At 53.0% G+C, this 21,726-nt stretch overlaps 2 protein-coding genes across 18 annotated transcripts in view; both read right to left on the reverse strand.

The window, feature by feature from the left end:
• The window catches only part of CAMK2G (calcium/calmodulin dependent protein kinase II gamma), a 59,580-nt gene that overhangs the window by 30,431 nt on the left and 7,423 nt on the right, over window positions 1–21,726 (reverse strand). For all 17 annotated transcript variants that reach the window (XM_070433016.1, XM_070433013.1, XM_070433023.1 and 14 more), the window contains exons 3-8: window positions 14,718–14,777; window positions 7,045–7,099; window positions 6,137–6,202; window positions 1,272–1,344; window positions 1,013–1,115; window positions 500–583 (exon numbers count right to left, since the gene is read on the reverse strand). In XM_070433016.1, the coding sequence (XP_070289117.1) occupies window positions 500–583; window positions 1,013–1,115; window positions 1,272–1,344; window positions 6,137–6,202; window positions 7,045–7,099; window positions 14,718–14,777 (441 nt within the window). The remainder of the gene's footprint in view (window positions 1–499; window positions 584–1,012; window positions 1,116–1,271; window positions 1,345–6,136; window positions 6,203–7,044; window positions 7,100–14,717; window positions 14,778–21,726) is intronic.
• Window positions 4,306–5,727, reverse strand: LOC139022146 (large ribosomal subunit protein eL34-like). Its single transcript, XM_070433225.1, has 2 exons — window positions 5,671–5,727; window positions 4,306–4,746 (listed from the first exon to the last, which is right to left on the reverse strand). The coding sequence occupies exons 1-2, from the start codon at window positions 5,725–5,727 to the stop codon at window positions 4,384–4,386; spliced, it is 420 nt and encodes a 139-aa protein (XP_070289326.1). The 3' UTR covers window positions 4,306–4,383.

Consider the following 21,726-nt stretch of genomic DNA (forward strand, 5'->3'; position numbering starts at 1 on the left):
CACTATGCTTTAATTATGTTCAATGTGTAACAATGAAATTGGGGGTCACCACAACATGAGGAACTGTATTAACCCCTTTGCGGTCCAACCTCGAGGCTGACTCGACAGACCAGGCGCTAGGAGCAGGTCCAACGTCGAGCAATAAGAACATTAAAAAGTTCAACATTCAAACCCGTCAATTAATTTGGACCAGACTGTTTGAATTCCAAAAATAACGTTGGACTGCAAAGGGTTAGAGGATCTCGGCATCAGGAAGGTTGAGAACCACTGCTCTAAGGCGTGGGCAAATCCCTCTTCAAGGAGATGTAATAGAACAGAAAGTACTTGGGACCAGGGCGTGGTGGGAACGGACATCCCGGGGGCACTAGAGCACACGCCGTGATTTCACATGTACCAGACACGCGTGGGCCCCGCGGAGAAGAGCAATGCCTCTTTCTCGCCATCGCTCCGAGTCAGGGGCCCTTAACACCGAGAGGCTGCGTGTGTGGAATGGGCTTACCGCAGGCCCAGATATCCACAGGTTTTCCATAGGGATCTTTCCTCAAGACCTCGGGGGACAAGTAACCTGGGGTGCCAGCAAAACCTGTAGCAGGAGAGAGGGAGGAGGCACGCTGAACCCACCTTCTCTCTCGCTGGATCCACATCAGCCATCTTCCCCGAGTCCCTTCTCACTGCTGATGCTTTTGCTACCCAAGCTCCCAGGACACGGGCAGCCAGGGGTGACAGGCTGGGCTTCTTGTAGTGCCCGGAATCTCAATCAGAGGGCAAGTCCATGTGCCTACCAGGAACTCACGTCCTCCCCAGAGGCAGCAAGAACACAGTGCTGACAACAGCCAGGCTCACGCACTGAGTCATGTCGGGCCAGCGGGGAGCTCTCCACCCTCCCTCTCCTCCAGTCCCCGAGGAGGCCAGGACCATTAAGGGTCTGGCTGCTAGTTCTGAAGGAGGAAGGCAGATCAGGAAGAGGAGGAAGGGCGGGGGCTGCATTCCAGGAAGACGGGGTCACTCTTACCAAACCAAGCCTGCTGCTCTCCCTGGACTTCGATGGCCAGGCCAAAGTCGGCCAGCTTGACTGCGGCACCCTTGCATTTACTCGCCAGCAGCAGGTTCTCGGGCTGCATAAGGTAAAGACAGAACCTTGTGAGGCGAGGCACCTACCCCCTAGGCCCAGAGGGAGCCTCGTTTGGGCGGGTCCGCGTAGTACCGCCATCCGGCACCAGGTGGCGACAACACTTCACAAGCAGGAAGCGAACGGGGAGCCTGAGCAGTACCTTCAGGTCCCTGTGGACGATGTCGTGCTGGTGGATGTGGTTGACGCTCTCCAGAATCTGATGTATACAGTGGCTGCAAAAGCAGAAGGACAAGAAATGTCAGCGAGAGTTTAAACCACCTCATTCACAGCCACACGCCGTGGGCTGAAGCATGTAAAACCTGTAGCGCGGGTTCACAGAACTGGGTCACGGGTTCACAGAAAATCACTGAACAGCAAGACATAACCTTGGGCTGCGGACATCATCTCGCGCAGCCGATTGTACAGAAGAAGAAACGGAGTCCCAGGCAGATTAAGCGGACTGTCCAGAGTCTCCCGATAGAGAGCCGCAAAGGAGCAACTGGAACAGCGTCCGCCAGGCCTCCTGAGACTGTGAAGGTCCAACGCAACCGAGTTTGTTTCCAAGGTATTGGAGACACCCCAGGCCCCTGAGAAGGGAGACCTCTTCCTCTCTTCTCTTTTCCCCTCTCGTAACGCTGTTCTAGGAGAAGAGGCCTGTGGTGGCAACTTGGGAAGGAGAGTCCAGTTCACCTAAGCTGTTTTGGGGCAGGTACACGCGTGTTCATTTAAACACTGACTGGGTACCTAGAGGCACCACACGGGCTATAAAGATGAATAAGGCCCAGTGCCTGCCCTGAGGTTTGTCATCTGGAGGGGAGATCAAACCAGTACAGAGACACCCTTAAGGAACAATTTCCCTTCAAGAGGCCCAGAGCACCTAACCGTAAATAAATGTTATACTAGATGCAAAATATAGAAAAGCGAGACAAATAAAACTCGGGTCATGAGCGCTTATAGGTTAAAAATGGTCTGTACGGTTTTTCTTTATGAAGGCCCATAGGACCTGACTGCCTCCCGTGTATAGTCGAACCTCGTTTCTCAAAAATCTCCCATCTCGAACAATTCGGTTCTTGACCAAGTTGTCACAGAAAAAATGTCTCAGTTGTGGAACCAAACTCTGGGTTTTGGAATTGACAATCCTTTCAAGCTGATACCTCAGCATGACAAAAAAACATATCTTAAGCAACAAGCAAAGGGAGAATGCTTTTGTGGCTGGGGAAGGCAAAGATTAGCACATTTTAAAACATAAAGAGGCCATCAAGAGTACCAAGGTGGCACAAGTGGTTGAGCAATGATCTATGAATCAGGAGCTCACGGTTCGATTCCGGTCAGGGCCCATGCCCAGACTGTGGGCTTGATCCCCAGTGGGGGGCGTGCAGGAGGCAGCTGATCAATTATTCTCTCTCATCATTGATGTTTCTACCTCTCTCTCCCTCTTCCTTCCTCTCTGAAATCAATAAAAATATTAAACACACACACACACAACCCAGGGAATCATTTGGGGGTACGGAATGGATTTAAAAAAAAAGGATTAATTTAATTTACATTATTTCTAATGGGAAAAAATGATTGGTTTCCGAACCGATCGCTTCTTGAACAGCCTTCTGGAATGAATTAAGTTCGAGAACCGAGGTCCCACTGTATCTGCTTTTCACTTTTGAGAAAAATTCAGCCTTGACTTCCATTCAAGTTTACGGTCTTGTCCCATCCCCAATGGTCCATGGATCAGCGAGAAAAAGCTGACACTAAGACTTCCTAAGAATGAGCCTTCCTAGCACCGTGGGACCACATTATCCAACCGAAAGGCTGGTCATCAATGCATCCTTTGGATTGATTTATGACCAAAAGGGGGAAGTGTGGATAAAAAAGGGACCACCTACTAAACCTGACAAGTTCAGGGGAGGCCTGCGTGGCAGCTTTACAAACTCAGAGACCAAAAGTAACCACATAGGATGGTCTGAAACGAAAACTTTCTAAACTAAAAGCAGTTCATGGCGGGTAGCTGTGTCCTAAGGCAGTATTTTTCCCTAACGAAGGTCAAGCTTCACCTTAACTGAGCCTGTCGTCTTTTTGCATCTAAAATAACATACCTGCCCTGACTGGTTTGGCTCAGTGGATAAGCATCGGCCTGTGGACGGAAGGGTCCCAGGTTTGATTCCGGTCAAGAGCATGTACCTTGGTTGCAGGCACATCCCCAGGAGGGGGTGTGCAGGAGGCAGCTGATCTATGTTTCTCTCATCGATGTTTCTAACTCTCTATCCCTCTCCTTTCCTCTCTGTAAAAAATCAATAAAATATATTTAAAAAAATAAAATAAAATAAAATAACATACCGACAACATAGCCTTGGATATCAAAACAATCGCTCCCCTCTCCCCCACCCCACTTCTCAAAGCAGTCACCCCCCCAGAGCACCACAAATTCCTTCACTGTTATTATCATGTCAACTATACCCACAAATGTAAAAGAAGGACGTGTCTGTTTGGTTTACTTTTTATCCAACCCCAGAGATTTCCTCCTCTAGTTTCTCCTACCTCCCTAATCTATCCCCAATGGATATCAATGTGAGCCCTTCCGGCTTGCCCTTAGATTCTGACGTATAACGCAAGCGGTAAAACTGCCATTTTCTAGAGCATTTTCTCAACCAGTTGAGATTCCGCTTCCTGGCAATTGTTGGCAGTTTTGCTCAAATACACTCATAAAAAAAAATTTTTAACAAACAAAACAGAGTAGCTGATGGAGCATTTCTGATCATGGTTTTGCTAAGAAAAAGACGAACTGAGACAGTCACAGTCATGCTGATTCTTGAATGAGGCTGCCCAACTCCCAACCACTCTGCCCCACTTACAGTCAAACTCTTGGCAGAGCGTCGACAGCATAGAGCAGCGATGAAAACTGGGGGACGATTCTGCCTCCCCAGGGGCATCTGGCAATGCCTGGAGACATTTCTGGTTGTCACAACTGAGGGGTTGGCTGCTACTGGCATCTAGTGGGTAGAGGCCAGGGGTGCTTCTAAATCTCTACAACGTAACAGGAGGGCGCCTCACAACAAAAAAAATCACCTGGCCCGCTCAGCTGGCGTGGCTCAGCGGTCGAGAGTTGACCTACGAACCAGGAGGTCACGGTTCAATTCCCAGTCAGGGCACAGGCCTGGGTTGCGGGCGCGAACCCCAGTAGGGGGCCTGGAGGCCCATCAATGACTCTCTATCATCACTGATTTTTCTTTTAGCCCTTTAATTGCTTTTATTACTCAAAGAAAGCTTCATTTTTTAATTTATTTAGCTTTCTGGCTCTGTGCTTGTGCCTTCAATACTTTCACGACGATTTTCTGCTCCTCAGTAAGGAAAGCTCGCTTGATCCTGTCACAGACACACTGAGCACACATGGACCCACCAGAGGCCCTGCTGACACGCTTTGTCGTTTTAGACAAGCTCATTAGAACTGCAGGTCTCACAGCGCGAACTCCGCGAAGTCGGCCTGGGCACACGCCACACGCAGATGTTGGTGCTTTCCTAACCTTCTTGGTATCAAGGCAAACAATTCTATTGCCAGGGGTTCGGGACAGCCTAGTCTTGTTAAAGGCTGCGTTGTAGGACAGCCTCCCACGGTATGCCAAACGCTGGGCCACGGAGAATGGCTGAAGTTACCATCCCCAGAAGAGGAAAAGGAAAGCGCTTACGAGTTCCGCATCATTGATGTTTCTATCTCTCTCCCCCTCTCCCTTCCCCTCTGAAAGCAATAAAAACATATTAAAAAAAAAAAAAAATCTAGTCCCAAGGTTGAGGTTGAAGAAACATGGCTTAGAGAATGGAGCCCCCGCCAGCAGTACTACCAGGCGCATGGAACAGGCTTGTAGGGTCTGGGGGTGCTGGGCTGGTGACCCGGACTTAGGACTCCTTCCTTAAAATCTGACACTGGGGCTTCCACCAGAGCCAAAGGGGCTTATGAGGCTCCTGGGGGCTCAGGCCGCCCTACAGGACACAGCCCAAGAGGAGGCCAAAAAGACTGTAAGGCTGAGCTGAAGAGGCGAGTCTCCACAGAAATGTATAATTAGAACAGAGCCCGGCTAGCAGGGAGAGCCTTCTGGCCAAAAATGGCAAAAGTGCGAAGTGTCCCAGCAGAGCCAGGCCAAGCCCACTGGTACAGTCATCCCCCCAAGCTCTCCCTCCTCCCCGCCAGCTCCCTGAGCTATCACCACCTCCTCCCGCCCCGCGGCCTGGTCCTCCCCTGCTGGCACTGGAATTCATCTCCCCACTTGAGAATTCTTCCTGAGGCTGAAGCATCTGAAGTTGATCAGCAAACAATGGCCTCTCCTGAGTTGAGAATTTGTGAGGAAGCTGTGCTCCCGCCTCTCCAGAGGCAGCTAGAGCTGCCACATGTGCCAGATAAGCTACAGGCAGGATGATCAAAACCAGGTTGTACGGACATCACCCTCTGAGCAAACTAGGGGCCGGGGGAGGAGCCGGGGCGGGAAAGGCAGGCCAAACAAGCGCCCAGAGCTGTGGTGTGGGAGGAATCTGCTGTGTCACAGAAAGGAGCTGCCAGGGCTTCCACACAGGGCCTGGGGCTGTGAGGTGTGGCCGGTCCTCGGGCCTGAGGAGCCCATGGGGCTGGCCATGGTGGGCAAGGCTGAAGTCTCCCAGAAAGGTTCCTGGCTGGATTATTAACCCTTTGGGACAGAAACCACGTTTCTCCATCTCTGGGTCACCCCCAGGATGCTTTATACACAGTAGAAATTGTCAAAGGAAAGAAAAGGGGCAGGGACAACCCTTGGGCGTGACGTACATAGGAGTGCAAAGGAAAGGTATTTGGGGGTGATGGAGATGGAGGCTCGTAAGCGCTTTGGAAAAAATCCGGTCTACAAGTGTTGAATTTTCACCCACAAAATGCACCCGAGTCCAGCTCTACAGAGTCTTTGTCCAGACAAGAGCTCTCTGATCTTCCCCAAAGACTCTTCAAGTAGACACAGTGCCTGGTCCCCTAAGATGGCCACGATTCACCCTTGAACGACAGGGTCCCCGTCTCACCTGGCATCAGCTTCACTGTAGTATTCTCTGGCCACGATGTCTTCAAACAGCTCTCCGCCAGTAACACTGCAACCAACAGACAAAGAGGATCAGAGGAGGCAGGTTAGTCAACCAACCCTAGCATCCAACAGGTAGCGAGTCATACTGTAGAACAGCTTTTAAAGAAGCCCTAACTCTATATGTGCGTTTCCTCCGAGAGCCCAGAACACACCCAACCCTTCGATGACATGGGGCTTCTCCTCGGGGTACCATGGGCCTTCCCTTCCTCCTGCACATTTGCTTTGATAACCTACAGATATAGCTAATCCTCTGGCAAAGATGACTCTATTGGGATCGAGGAGAAAATAATTGACCTACTCAGAAAGGCATCGTTTTGAGACCAACAAAAACACTAAGATACAGTTGCCCAAAAAGAACAGACCTACTCCTTGAAGTTGAAGAATGATGAGACTAAGGACAGAGAACCCAACCCTGAAAATACCAAAGAGGCACTTCCGGAGGTGAAGAGCCACTGTTAAGATATTAAACTACAACCAAGTGGAGGAGAGACCAATTAGAGCCCCGTTTACCACTAACAAAAGCTACCTACGAATTCTCAGAATTTCTCAGGTCATGCAAAGAGCTGTATTCTATTTCTCCACGAAGGACCACACACCGAGAAACAAGAAAAAAGCATCTGCACAAGACGAGCTGCTGAACAGAAATGCGACAGCAGTGGCCGTTCTGGGGCTCAGAGCCCGGGAGACCCCGAGCGAGCAGAGACCCCTCAGCAACACGCCACGACCAGAGGGAGCTCAAAACCAAATTCTTCCCTTCGGGCAGAGCTGAGGCCTGGCTCAGGCCTTTCCCGAGCCTTCCTGCTGAACTAGCTGAAGGAAAGGCCCCGCATCCTCAGAAAGTGCACTTACAGGTCAAACACGAGGTAGTGGAACCCTTCTTCAGATATGCTGTCGTGGAGGCGCACTGCAAGAGAGGAGACGGGACAGACATTAACAGAGGGAACCTGCAGATCCTATTCCTTCCTCCCCAGGAACCCCGCGCCCCCGCCCCTCCTGCCAGCCTCGCCCCTCCTGCCAGCCTCGCAGGGCTCTCTCCGGTGCTCCCCCATCCAAGGTGATGCAGCCTCGGCGCAGAGACACCCAGGCCCCAGGTTCAGCGCCCTGGTCACCACCTCAGACAAGCTTCGCAGCTAAGAAGACGCAACTAAGAAGACGGAGAAAAGCAGGGACCTTCGGAGGGGCTGGTCCGAGAGAAGCTGGTCCTGGGATAGGACGAGTGACAGCGTGATGCTCAGTGAGGGGCACCAGGCTTACCGAGGGGGGCGGGGACAGAGAATGGCAAGATGGGAGAGCCCAGCGCCCTTTCAGAGGAGTCAAGGGAGAAGTGGGAGAGGGAGAGCCCCGCAGGAAGGCATGTGGAGCGAAGATGATGATGGTGAGCATGGGAGGCAATCCGAGAAGACAACAAAAACCATTACATTAAGTGCTTATTATGCGCAGGCCTTCTGTAAGCCCTCGGCACACACCACTTACGCTACAGGCATTTACTGAGTGCCTACTATGTGCCAGACCCTGTGCTGGGGGTTGAGGTTTAGGAAGGACAACGTGCCTGCCTTCAAGGAGTTTATTATTTCTGACGACCACCGTAAGATGAGTATTACTCCTTTTCTACAGATGAGGACACAGGAGGTTCAGGAACATATAATAACACGAGGTCGGGGCTTGAGCCTGCCACCAAGGTATGTACCCTGGACTGGAATCGAACCTAGGACCCTTCAGTCCACAGGCTGATGCTCTATCCACTGAGCCAGACTGGCTAGGGCAGGAACATACAATGTCTTGCCAAAGGCCAAAGATATGGTGGGTGAAGATGTGAATCCAGCTCTGTCTCCAAAGCCCCGTCTACACCACTGTTTCCTATAAGACAGGTGGAGTGGCCCACACACCCAGGCAACAAAATAACGGGGCCCGGGAGAGAGACCATTCACGAATGTACCTACAACAGCATCGACGGGTCTGGGAGGCCATTGCGTGGAGCCGACTATGGCAACCCACCAATTGCAAGAGAAGGCTGGTGAGCAGAATCCCTTCCCACTCCCCGCCTCCAGGGCTCTTGGGCAGGAAACCAATCTAACATCTGAGTTCTCTACAAGCTTCTGCCCACAGAGCCACCCTCTGGGTTAAATGCCAAGCTCCGAGCATCATTCTAATGCAAACACAGCTCCATGCCTTGGCTGCCGGTCTGGCTGTTCCTGTCCCTTCCCTCACCTGAACTCTCTGTTCCAAAGAGTTCCCTCTGTTTGACCTTCGCTCCAAGCCTCGGCAGTTTCAGGAGCACCTCACAGAGCACTTCAGGAATGGCCCGACACCAAGCCAACCAGTGACGTTCTCCGACACAGAAAAACCACCTTTTCTCTTCCCCAAACGACAGCTTCCATTTCTGGTGTCAGAGCAGTTTATCAGGGCTGAGGTGCTTCCCTACGTCCCCTCCCCACCGAGGCGGGATCAGCCAGAACCTAAAATCCAGGCACTAAGCCATCACTAGGGCGCCATGGTTCCCTTCGCTTGACACACGAGGGCTCAGGCCTGCGGGGTTTGAACCAGGGCCTAAGGACTGTTTACACTTCTCACTGCTTACCTTATTTGATCGGATCTGGTTACTCAACCCCAAATTCCACCCCAAACTCAGTATTTCTGTGATTTACCAATGGGACCAGAGGCAGCAATACTTCTCAACCCGTTCTCTCCTGTCCTCGGGCAAACAGGAGCCCGCTTCTCTAGCCCGCAGGTGACAGAAGGAGCGCAGCCAGGCGCGGGTGCCTCCCCGCCCCACTCACCCAGGGCTCACGCGAGCCCCCAAGCCCTGCCGCCGCCTCCTCACTGTGCTCCTCTGGGCTCAGTCAGTGCTGCGTGCTGGGTCCTGCTGCAGCTGCTGCTCCCTTGCTTCCAAAAGGACTTTCCATTTAATTAAAAATTTGCTATTAAAAAGCATTAAAGTGTGTAATACAAATAATCCCCTGGAAATCAGCTGTCCCAGAAGCCAAAAACCAGCTTTGTTAGGGAGGTGACTAACAGCAGCTGGATGGCGCGCTCACAGGACAGCAGGCTCCGTGCTGACCACCACGCCCGGGGAGTCCTGCCGCCCAGCCAGCCTGCCTGCCCGGACCCTCCCCCCACCGCACCCCCAGGACAGCACAGCACAGCACAGCAGGGCTGAGAACAGGGCGGGCACCCGGGCCTATGCCCAGACAGGGAGTCATTGGCACTTGCCCTTCTCCGTGAGGCCACACACAGAGCCCAGGTGGGAGGAAGGAGAAGCCGCAGCAGAAGACTCCCCCTCCCAGGCCACCCAGCCCAGAGAAGGGCTCCGGTGTGGGTGCCGGCGGGTGTGGAAGGCCCGTGTCTGATCGAGACTGCTATCGTTTTTGGTGTTTGGTTTCCATTTGAAAAGAAAATTAAAAGGGAAATGAGAACAAGGGGAGACACGCGACTGCACCTCTCGAAGTGCCCACCGAGCGGATTCTTCCTAATGATCCAAATGATGATAACCAACACGTGAGCTGCTTCTGTGCCTGGGCACTGTGCCAAGTGCTTTACCCCCGGGGTTTTACTGACCGCTCACACTGACTCTGGGGGACAGGAACTTCTGCTCACCCCCATCCAGCAGGGGAGGAAACCGAGGCTCCAAAGAAACCCCCTCAAGGTCATGCCAAGGGGCAGAACTGAGACTCGAAGCCAAAACCAACGGGCATCAGACCCTTGATATTGTCACCTTCTCCATCCTCTTAGGCACAGGAGCTCCAGCCTGTCCCCACGAGCCCTGGCCATTCTGATCCACTCATCAGCGTCCATTCGGCACCTTCTCTGAAGCAGGCGTGGCCGTACATGCCACGGATCCAGCTGTGAAGACAAGAAACCTGGCCCCGCCACCGGCAGCTTCCAGGGGAGCGGGGAAGACAGCCTTTAAACCAGCACTTACCCCAGAACGGAACTGAGCACGACGGTGGAGGCCGTGAGGCAGAAGGAAAGTGCGTGCAATGAAATAACCCGCACCCGCCCATCCACAGTGACGAGAGGGCAGGAAGGCCCAGGAGGGCCAGACACGTCTACAGACAGGAAGAGCGGGGAAAGGACTGTAGTGTTCATGACAGGACAGTGATAAGCCTAATTATTGTTCTCTACAAACGGTGGAAGGAAGAACAGGCCAAAAACCACTCAGATACTCTTACTTGATATGTTTCATATCTTCAAGGACTGACAAAGCCACAACCCAAATATTGTGGCTATTTCCCATTCTTTAAAAACCACCCAACAGCCCTGGCTTGTGTGTCCAGTGGTTAGAGTCGGCCCCCACACCGAAGGGTCCCAGGTTCGATTCCCAATCAAGGGCACGTGCCTGGGTTGTATGTTCAATCCCGATCCCTGCCCCCACCCCCCCACCCCCGGGGCTGGGCTGTGTGTGGGAGGCAACCATTGGCTAGGTCTCTTTCACATCAATGTTTCTCTCCCTCCCTCCTTCCCTCCCAGCCTCTCTTCCACTCTCTCTAAAAATCAATGGAAACAATATTCTCAGGTGAGAATGAACAAAAAACAAATACAAAAAAGACACACCCAACCATATGCCATATTTTAACTAACAAACCGTGGTCAGAAAGTACTGGAAAAGTGTCACTCTTAACGCCCACAGCAAGAAACACAGTCGGAAGGAGGTCCTGAGGCCGGGGGCTCAGGGGGAGCCTGAGGCTGCCCCCAGGAGTGGTGGGTAGGGATTTAGAGCTGTTCAGTCACGATTCAACGTTTCCTTCATTTTTTTGCTACTATTTTTGCTGCACTTACTGGTAGCTGCATGGGCCCCGAGCCCAAGGCAGCCGGGCTTAAATACCTTGCGAACCGAGCTGAGGCTGGAGTCTGGGAGAGATCACTCCTGGCAGTTAGAATGTGTTTTCATCCCCATTTATTTCCTAGGCCTCCTTTGCTCGCCGAACCCTCCCAACTCCACAAAGAGGCACGAATGACAACACGGAGGCACAGGCGGGCTGAATAATGTGCCGAAAAACAATCACCGCTACTAACCAGCAAATCCCCCATTCAAACCTGGACTTGACGCCAAAGCCACAGACCTTTGCGTCTCCATGGAGATGGTCCACAGACCAGCACCGTGAGCATCACCTGGAGACAAGGAAGCTCAGGGCCGTCCCAGACCTCCTGAATCAGATCTGATTTTAACATGATCCCTAGGAGATCCATGGGCACAAAGAAGTTTGACAAGTGCTGCTCTAAACCACAGGGCTGGTCCGGTAGGGACACTGCTGGGGCCGCTCAGCACGAAGGAAGACGGAGTCTCTTCATCAGAGGAGTTTAGAGCAGGGAGTGGGCAGATCACAGGCGGAACACACTCCATTCAAACTAGCCGGAGAGCACGCCTGCCGTCTCCCCGCCTCAACTCCACACCCCTGGCCACTCTCCTGGGGCTGGTTTTGGTTCTGCAGTACACCTCACCACCAATAGGCTTTAAAAAAAAATTAACAGACTATTTTTTAGAGCGATTTGGGTTCACAGCAAAACCGAGCAGACCGTACACAGGGCTCCCACATACCCTCTGTCCCCACATATGCACAGCCTCCCCCACTAGCCACATCCCCCACCAGAGTGGCACATTCGTTACAACTGATGAACCTACAATGACACGTCATTATCAGCCAGAGTCCACAGCCTACATTAGGGTTCTCTCTTCCAAGAGGCTTTTAACCCCTGGGACGGAACAGATAAAGCTGGGGAGGCCTCACTCCTCGCACCAAGTCCCCTCCCGAGTCAGTCGGACCCTGAGCTCTGTGCTCTCAGCTTCCTCAACTCTGCACCACCCTCGGCTGGTCCACTTGTATCGCTGCCGGATGGAGTTAAAGAGGCTGGAGCCAAAGGGCCACAGCTCTGAAGGATGGAGCAGTGGAGAGACGAGAGGAATAGTGAATGAGGGGGACAAAACTGCCTCCTCTCCTGCCACAAGCCAGGTCAGAATCCATGGCAACCCCGGCCTCCTGGGCCCACAGCTCTGCCACATCTCCAGGAGGCCTGGTTCCCACCGGAAGCCGGACAGCCTGGCCAGCCAGCTCTCCCAGGACACAGTCCTGGCTCACCCTTTCTTCCCCCTGCCCTTGACCCCAGAATAGGGCTCAGACCAACATCCCTCAGGACCTGGGAGCAGTCATGAAATGCAAGCACAGTTCTAGGCAATCAGCTACTAACCAAGTGAGTATGGCTCGCCCGGCCTTTCCTGGGGCCTGCTGTCTCCCTACAGAGCAGATGGCTAGGGTAGATGGTCTCTCCATCTGCCTTAATTCTGACTTGGGGGCAGGTGGTACAAAGCAGGGGCTATCAAACCAAGTATAGTCTAAAAGGTCAAAAAGTATACATCTAATTTCTAGGAATACATTTTTAAAAGGTTAGAAGCTTATTTCAACTAGAATCCCATTTTTTAAAAATTTATTTTATTTCAGAGAGGAAAAGAGAGGAGAGAGAGATAGAAACATCAATGATGAGAGAATCACTGATCGGCTGCTTCCTGCATGCCCCACACTGGGGATTGAGCCTGCAACCAGGGCATGTGCCCTGCCCGGACCGGGGATCGAACTGTGACCTCCTGGTTCATAGGTTGATGCTCAACCACTGAGCCACCAGCTGGGTTAGATTCCTCTGTGGTTGTTTCTCGGTTGTCTTCGCCCTGCCCCGAACATGTGGTCAACCACACCTATGCCGCGGTGCTGCAGACCTGGCCCTGCCTCCTGCCTCATCTCCCCGTCCCCTTGTTCTCCTTCCTCCTGAGGGCGATTGGTCACTGTTCTACGAATTGGTCACTCACTCGGAGCATCAGGAGAGGAAGTTGCTGTGCACAGACCCTGAGGCCCAGAATTAGAACACCAAAGCGCTCTGTGCTTGTGCGTGGCTTTAGTTACCCACGGGCCTTTTCTTCCTGTTCTAGAACTTCTAGGGCAGAGGTCACAAGCTCACAACGCCCAAAGGCCCCACAGGTGGTGCCCCGGGAGATAACGGGGAGTGGCAAGGCCGGCGGCCAGCGGGCGAGGGGGCCACCACTGCCCAGCCCCCCAGCTGGTTCTGAGCACGCACAGAAGTGGGCTCAGCAGAATCCAGCCTCCTGATTTGAAAGCCTAGGAAACAGAATTCTTTCAAGATTCAAAATCTCATGCTTAAATACTGACCGGCAAATAATAAAAAATGGTTTTAGACCACCGAGCCAGCCCAACCAAGACATGCCTGGGTCTGTGACTGCTGTTCCAGGGGTGTCTCGGCTCCGTCTGTTCTCAGGTGTGAGCCTGCCTTCGAGGTCGCCCGGGAGCCCCAGCCGTTCCCAGCCCAGGACCTGCCGGCTGAGAGGTGTTGGCTCCGTGGAGCACCCTGCGCCAGGCAGAGCGGAGCGCGGGCTACGCCAATCTGCTCGGGTGTAACCCAAGCTGCCGATTGTGATCTATAAAGCCCTGCATGGCTGGGGTTCTGGTTACCTCGGGGCGGCTCCTCTCCCCTTGGGCCGGAGTACGACCTCAGCTCTCCCACGCAATAGCTCACGTGAAGCACTCTGGCCCCAGATCTGGGAAGCCAGAGGCTGAGGAAGCATCAGGCTTTGGCAGGTCGCCTCACGGGCCTGGCCAGGGCAGAGGGGAGCGGGTGGCCTCCGGGGCGCTGTGGGGGCCCCGATATTTAGGCTATGCCCGAGGAGCACGGAACACATGCTTTGTGTGATGACTCAGGGCTTTCAGGGAGAACCTAGGAGATGCTCCCCGCTCTGCCTCAAGCCAAGACCGGGGTTTCTGCTCCGACGCTGCAGCCGGCCCCGCTTCTGTCCTCCCTGCGAGAAGCGCCAGATCAGGGCCAAGGCTCTTGGCAGAGACTGTTTCAGCTGAACAATGTAAAACTGAGCTGGAGTGGGTTGTGGCAGGCAAACCTCCTCAGGCTTTAGAACAACCAACAATGTGCTCTTGTCCCCCACGTCAGGGTGGGAGCAGGGAGAAATCCTCTGCGTTTTTCTCCTTCCCCATCCAAGTGGCTCCTGCCATCCCTTCTCCAGACAAGCCAGGTGGGTGGGCGGCTTGCTTCCCTGGCTCTGGGGAATACAAACAGGAGCACCATGGAAACCCCCAGAGCGTGCACCACACCGCCACAGGAACAAAACTCTTCCAAGTCCAGAAACAAAGTCCGGACCCGTTCCTGACGGCCGTGGAGGGCCCTGGTGAGGGACACCAGCCCGGAGCCTCACACACTGAGGACCTCGGGCCTCAGCCCCAAGACAGAAGGAGGAGGGAAGAAACGGAGTGTGAAGCCTGTTCCGATATCGCACATCCCAGCCCTGAGATGGCACTGCGGGCATGAAGACTCCCAGGCCTCAAGACTAGAATGCCCCAGAATTCTGAGCAAGACACGGCTGCTTTCCCGCTTGGGAAAAACAAGACACCAGGCAGGCCAAGGCCCAGGGTCAGAAGTAGTTCCATATACAAAAGGCAGCGAACCTCCGTTCTCCAGCCCCTGCTACAAAACGCCCCAAAAGGACAGTACTCGTATGTAAGTGCACTTACCAATGTTTGGATGTTTCAAAAGTCGGCATATCCGGGCCTCACGTTCTAGTTTCTGGTGATCTAAAAGCAGAGGAGAAAAACCAAAAGCCATCAACCACACTTTCTATTTGTGGCCCCCTGGCTATTCATACTCGTCCAATTCTTAGGCACCAACTATGCACTTTTACAATTTGCTGAATTCATGCAGCAAGTCACAGCAATGCCGGAGACAGGCACCATGACCACCTTCTCCAGGTGAGGAAATGGCTTAGGAAAGCACCGCCCACTAGAGAGTGATGTGAATCCAGGTTTTCAACTAAGCTCTGGGACTCCTTCCACTACTGCAGGGCTTTCACCGGGCCGGGGTGTCCACAACCTCTTTCTTGTTAGAAATACTACTAATAGCTAAGTTTTATTGAGCACCTCCTATCTGACCAGGCACTGTGCTAGGAGCTGCATGTATTTCCTACTTTAGTCTTCAAAGCAACCCTAAAGCATAATGGTGCTGACAACAAAGGTGGTGATGATTTGAAAAAATTAAGAGGCAACGTTTATTGAGAGCTCACGTCTACACCAGGCAGATACAGCTTTTTTATTTTTAATCTTCACCCAAGGATACGTTTTTATTGATTTTTTACAGAGAGAGGGAAAGAAGGGGGGAGAGAGAGAAACATCAATGTGAGAGAGAAACACTGATCGATGGCCTCCCACACGTGCCCCGACTGGGGATCGAACCTACAACTCAGGCATGTGCCCTGACCAGAAATCGAACCCGCAACCTTTCCATGCATGGGATGATGCTCTAACCAACTGAACCACACTGGCCAGAGCTGGCAGATACATCTTTTTAAAAATATATATATTTTTATTGATTTCAGAGAGGAAGGGAGAGGGAGAGATAGATCAATTGGCTGTCTCCTGCACGCCCCCTACTGGGGATCAAGCCTGCAACCTGGGCATGTGCCCTGATCAGGAATCGAATCTGGGACCTCTTGGTCCATGGGATGACACTCAATCCACTGAGCCACACCAGCCAGGCTCTTTTGATTGATTGATCGATTGATTTTCAAGAGAGATCGAGGAAAGAGAAACATTTACCTGTTGTTCTGCTTATCTATGCTTTCACTGGTTGCTTCTTGTCTGTACCCTGACTGGGGATCGAACCCACAACCTTGGTATATCAGGATGACACTCTAACCAAATGAGCTATCCAGCTAGGGCAAGGGGTAGGACCTTTCTGAGTGGTGCTTTCTGGGGAGTTCCTACCACAACAGGGGCTTAATAAGTGTTTATCAATAACATCAACTATAGTAGTAATAACTATTATTTACTAAGCATTTACTATACGCCAGGCAGAGGCATGGATTATCTCATTTTATCCTTACAAAAACCCTGTGAGGCAGGGGATCTGATTAGCTCCATGACACTACAAACGAGGAAACCGAAGCTTAAACAGTTAAAGTCACTGCCCAAGGTCACACGGGCAGTGGGTCTGAGCCCTCTTTCTCCATCGCGATGCTATGACGACAGGATAAAAGAAAAAGTGAGGGCATCAAGTAAAAACTCCAGGCTTTGGGGAACACAGTCCAGGTCACCCCAACATCTCTTGGGCCAGGCAGATGCCTTCACATCACACCTGTCAAGCGACTGCTGCCTCCCTTGCCAGGGGCTTCTGCCCACCCACCTCTACTAAACAGCAAAGAGCCCCCGTAAGGCCTCTGGGACCCTCACAACCCTCCTACTGGTGAGGTGCTACGGTGATGGAACTGAAGCCCAGAGAAGTTAAATAACTCGCCTGAGGTCCTACAGCCCATGAGACAATGTATTCTGAGATAAGGTAGGGATTATAGACTAGAAGGAATTCATATTTATTGTTTCACCAACCACCCCCAGCTTTGTGCAAAATGTTCCCTCTAACGACAGCTCTGTTCTGTGGAAGAAGGAGGTAGGGACAGGCAGAGGTTAGTTCCTGCTGCCCAGCTAATCCATCCCAGCTGCCCAAAGATCTGGGTCAGGCCTTCCTTCCCATCCTCGGGTTCGGCGTGAACGCTGACCAGGCTGTAGCCAGGAGAACCCCAGGGAACCCCCTGCTCCCACATCGCCCGGATCCCTCCGTCCCGGGGACCCTCAGAAGGTGAGGTCGTCAAGGAAACAGCGATTAGCCCTGCCTGGTGCAGGGGGGCCTGCTTCTTCCAGATCTGGCTGGGAGAATGTCAGAGCTAACCCACCTTCCTCCTGCCCCCCCGGACCTGGGCTTGGAGGTCCCAAGCCAGCCAGCCCCAAAGCTGCAGACCTACCAGCTCTCTTTCTGACCACTCACCTGACCACCCTCCCACCCCCCAACCCCTGGGCTTGGTTGCCTGGGCAGGTGCAGAGGAGCATCTTACTATGCGGAGGTGGCAGCTGAGGGGAGGCCCGGAAGATTAATGTTTATCTCTCCCTTAAGTCTCTTACTGGCTAATGGTTACAGTCCCACAACAGCAACAGCACTAAAAATAAGGGCGCTCTGGCTTGCTCATGACTCAGAGTGGGCAGAGCAGCGAGGCAGATTCATGCGCCCAGCTCCTCGAAGGAGCTGCCCAGGGTCCAGAGGGCCCCAGTGTCACTTAGTTTGACCCGAACGCCAAGGAGCCAGGCCCCCCATTCTGGGGGAAGCCTGTGTCTTCTCTCAACCCTGGGCTGAGCCTGGGTCCTTGCTCTGATCCTTGGCCATGGAATCCCGCCACTAACTCATCCGGTTTGGAGTCCAACAGCCCCAGATCAAGTCCCAGCGGTGCCATGTCAGGCGAGTTATTAACCCACCTGAGCCCCATTCATTCATTCAAAAAATATGCACCGAGGCCTGCTCTGTGACAGGCGCTGTTCTAGATGTTGGGGATACGGCCGTGAACAAAACAGACAAAAATCTGTGCCCTCATGGAGCTGATACTCGAGTGGGGCTGGGTCGGAGGGAGGGACAGACAATAAGAAGTGGATGGTGTGGCCCATGTGGCAAGTGCTATGTAGAAAAATGAAAGAGGGAAGGGGAGAGTGTAGAGGGCGGTCAGGGAAAGCCTCAGCAAGGAGGTGGCATTTGATGAGGACAAAAGGAGTAAGAGCACATTATTTTGTGCTAAAATGGAGGTGACGCCCTGGCCAGTTTGGCTCAGTGGATAGAGCATCGGCCTGCAGACTGGAAGGGTCCCGGGTTTGATTCTGGTCAAGGGCACGTACCTTGGTTGCAGGCTCCATCCCGGCCCTGGAGGCAACCAATCGATGTGTCTCTCTCACATCGATACTTTTCTCTCTGTGTCTCTCCCCCTCCCTTCCACTCTCTACAAAATCAATGGAAAAATATCCTCAGGTAAGGACTAAAAACAGTAATAACAACAACAAAAATAATAAAATGGAGGTGATGCCCGGTCAGAGTGGCTCAGTGGTTGGGCGTCGACCTCGACTTAAGAACCAAGAGATCGATATCACCGATAAGGGTTTAATCTCCAACATTTACAGGGAACTCATGAAACTTAACAATAGGAAGATAAACAATCCAATCAAAAAATGGGCAACGGACCTAGATAGACACTTTTCGAAAGAGGACATACAGAAGGCCGAAAGACATACGAAAACATGCTCAAAGTCACTAATTATACGAGAGATGCAAATCAAAACGACAATGCGGTATCATCTCACACCTGTCAGAATGGCTATCATCAACAAATCAACAAACAACAAGTGTTGGAGAGGATGTGGAGAAAAAGGAACCCTTCTGCACTGCTGGTGGGAATGCAGACTGGTGCAGCCACTGTGGAGAACAGTATGGAGCTTCCTCAAAAAACTAAAAATGGAACTCCCATTCGACCCAGTGATCCCACTTCTAGGAATATATCCCAAGAAATCAGAAACACCAGTCAGAAAGGATATATGCACCCTTATGTTCATAACAGCACAATTCACCATAGCTAAGATCTGGAAACAGCCTAAGTGCCCATCAGCAGATGAGTGGATTAAAAAACTGTGGTACATCTACACAATGGAATACTACGCTGCGGTAAAAAAGAAGGAACTCTTGCCTTTTGCAACAGCATGGATGGAACTGGAGAGCATTATGCTAAGTGAAATAAGCCAGTCAGAGAAAGATAAATACCACATGATCTCACTCATTTGTGGATTATAGAGAACAACATAGACTGATGAACAGGGACAGGTCCAAAGACAGAGAAACAGCGATCAGACTATCAATCCCCAGAAGGAAAGTAGGGGAGGGAGGAGGTAAGGGGAAGAGATCAACCAAAGGACTTGTATGCATGCATATAAGCCAAACCAATGGACATGGACAACAGGGGGATGAGAGCATGAGTTGGGGGGGGGAGGACGGGGGTTAATGGGGGGGGGGATGAGGACACATTTGTAATACCTTAACCAATAAAGAAATTAAAAAAAGAACAGAAAAAAAAAAAAAAAAGAACCAAGAGATCACAGTTCAATTCCCGGTCAAGGCACATGTCCAGGTTGCAGGCTCGATCCCCAGTGGAGGGTGTGTAGGAAGCAGCTGATCAATGATTCTCTCTCATCACTGATGTTTCTCTCTCTCTCTCTCCCTCTCCCTTCCTCTCTGAAATCAATAAAAATATTTTACAAAAATAAAATAAAACAGAGGTAAATTAAATGAGGTCACTGAGTAAGTGCTCGGCACGGTGCTGGGCACACACAGAGAGCCTCCTTCCCAAGGGCCCGGTGATAAGACAGGAAGGCCTCTTGGACAGGGCTTGGTGGCCACGGCTGGTACCAGAGACACTGAGAGAGTTACTCTCCCTCAGGCACCAGGCACACAGCACACCAACTGCGCCCTGACAGGCTCCAGCAGCCGTCCTGGGGGAGGGGTGTTCCTCCACCCCTCGCTCGGTCCACAGCCTGCAGGTGAAGGTGAGCAACAGGGCCCTTCAGAGCGCAGAGCCCAGGCAGCACCGCTGCCTTCGGATCCCTCCTCTTCCGCAGCTCCAGCCTCGCTGGCTGTGGCGCCCTGCCATCCAGCTCTGCTCAATGAGCCGCGGTTTCTGCCTACCACACTCTCCCCTGCCTCCTCCCACCACGCGCAGCCGGCCAGCACCCCAGCCTCTCCAGCTCTTGTCTCCGGTCCCCTTTCCACACACTTTCTGTCCTGTAATCCCCTACAGGGCTGGTCCACGTCTGGGGGAAAGCAGGGCTCCACCCCAGCAGCAGCAGGATTCAGGGACAAGTATGGTGGGAAGAGCATCCTTTCCCAACGGCAAAGGCTGTCCCAGCTCAACACAGCATCCCCAACCTCAAAAGGGACGAGACCCCTGAACTGTCCTGGTCCCCGGGGATCGGTCCAGGCTCTGGCTCAACTACCCAAGGTGGTAACACACCAGCTGCTCTGGTCACAAAAGCAGCCTTCTTCCTTGAGACACACCTCCTTCCAGTGACCGCTGACCTCGCTGCTCCTAGGGGACAGCCTCAACCTTCCCAGGCTGACCTTCCTGCCCACCTTTCAACCAGGCTGGTCCCCGCCCCCTCCCCACGGCCCAGCCCCCCCTTCCTGTTTGACAACAGCCACTTCCCGCTTTTGCACAGGGCCACTTCCTGCCTGCCTGTGTGCTACTGCCATGGAGAGGCCCACCCCTGCCGGCCTTCAGCCCAGTTCCAACCACAGCCCTCTGCAAGGTTTTCCCCCCTCAAGAGCAGAGGTGGCAACAGGAGCAGAAAGCAGAAGCAGCTGTTATCGGACCGGCTTCAGGCCCCGCCCAGCAGCACACCTAGGGCGGAGGGTCCCTGCAGGCCTGGCCTCTCCTGCCTTCTGCCCGAGCACTTCAAGACTTGGTCCAGGGCTCCACAGAGGCAGGCGCCCTTCACCAAAAGGGCAGCAAAGCGTGATCAGATGTGCCAAGGGGGGCCGAAAAGAGAGAGCAGGCAGTGAGGAGGCAGCCTGCAGCAAAAGGGAGTGCGGAGCCCGGGAACCATCTCTTCCCGAGGACCCCGGGAGAGAAGCCCACTCCACGTGCACGTTCCTTCCCCCACAGGACCGCGGTCCAGGGAGGGCTGGCCACTGTTTCTCCAGCCCTGCAGCCACCTGCCCGCTGATTTAGTGACATTTCTCTAAAACCACAAATGCCAGCACGAGTTTCAAAGAAGACTCTGCTGCCACCGAAACACACAACCTCCTGTCCGTGGGAAAGGACCCAGAGCCCTCGCCCCGACTATGAGGACCCTCCTCAGTCCAATCTCGATGACACCCTTGACTTTTCAAAGGGTACCTCCAAGGGATGTGCCTGTGGCCCTCACAAGACCGGGAGCAGCTTTCTAAAGCCCCGTCAATTCCAGACGCTCGTCAATTCCAGACGCTCGATTTGGGGGTTGGCTCCCCTTCTTCCTAGCCCCCTAGCATCTACTCTGAGAAGTAGAAACAAGGGCAGTGTAGGGACTTGGTGTCATAATCCCCTCTCTCCAGCTACTTATAAACGGCCCCTGGCCTTGGGCACTGACCGGAGGGGATCCCACACCACAATCCCACTGACCGCACCCTGACACTGCCGTGCCACGCCCCTTCCTCTTTGGATCTCACTATAAAGGTGCAAAGTCTCCCATTAAAGGCCAAGTCCGGCCACCATGTAAGAGCAGGGGGCATGGCTTCTATTTCCTTCACACCCACACACCCGGGAGCTGGCTGAGGGCTGTGAATACAAGAGGCCAGGCCTGGCATGTGCCATGTGAGCACCGCGTGAACACCAGGCTCTGTCCTCCAAGCTGGCGCTGTCCTCCCGTCTCTTCAGTCCGAACTGGAGCAGTTTTCAGCAGCGACACAAAGACCTGAGCCCCACTTTGCCTTAACTCAGGAGGCACAGGAAAGAGGTGCCAAGAAGTGTCCCGCAGCAAAAGTCTCCCAAACCAGCTTGGACGGAGAAAATCCCCACGGGGTCACCAGCAAGCCCCAAGAAGGCAAGGTTCTGCTTCTGGACACTCTGGGCACGCTCAAGGGCCAGAACAGGGTCAGCCGTCGAGTTCTCCATGCCCCCAGCAGGGCTCTGGGTGC

The sequence above is a fragment of the Myotis yumanensis genome, unplaced genomic scaffold (assembly GCF_028538775.1).
Source record: "Myotis yumanensis isolate MYYU_CA2020_CCGP unplaced genomic scaffold, mMyoYum1.0.hap1 SCAF_13, whole genome shotgun sequence".
Classification (NCBI taxonomy): domain Eukaryota; kingdom Metazoa; phylum Chordata; class Mammalia; order Chiroptera; family Vespertilionidae; genus Myotis; species Myotis yumanensis.

What these genes read in the sequence shown, in the direction of transcription:
- LOC139022146 (XM_070433225.1), bottom strand. Translation starts at nt 5,727, where the DNA reads ATGGCCAGCCCCATGGGCTCCTCAGGCCCGAGGACCGGCCACACCTCA. An exon ending in GCCACACCTCACAGCCCCAG is followed by an intron (nt 4,747 to 5,670) that starts GCCCTGTGTGGA and finishes TGGTAACTTCAG; the next exon opens with CCATTCTCCGTGGCCCAGCG.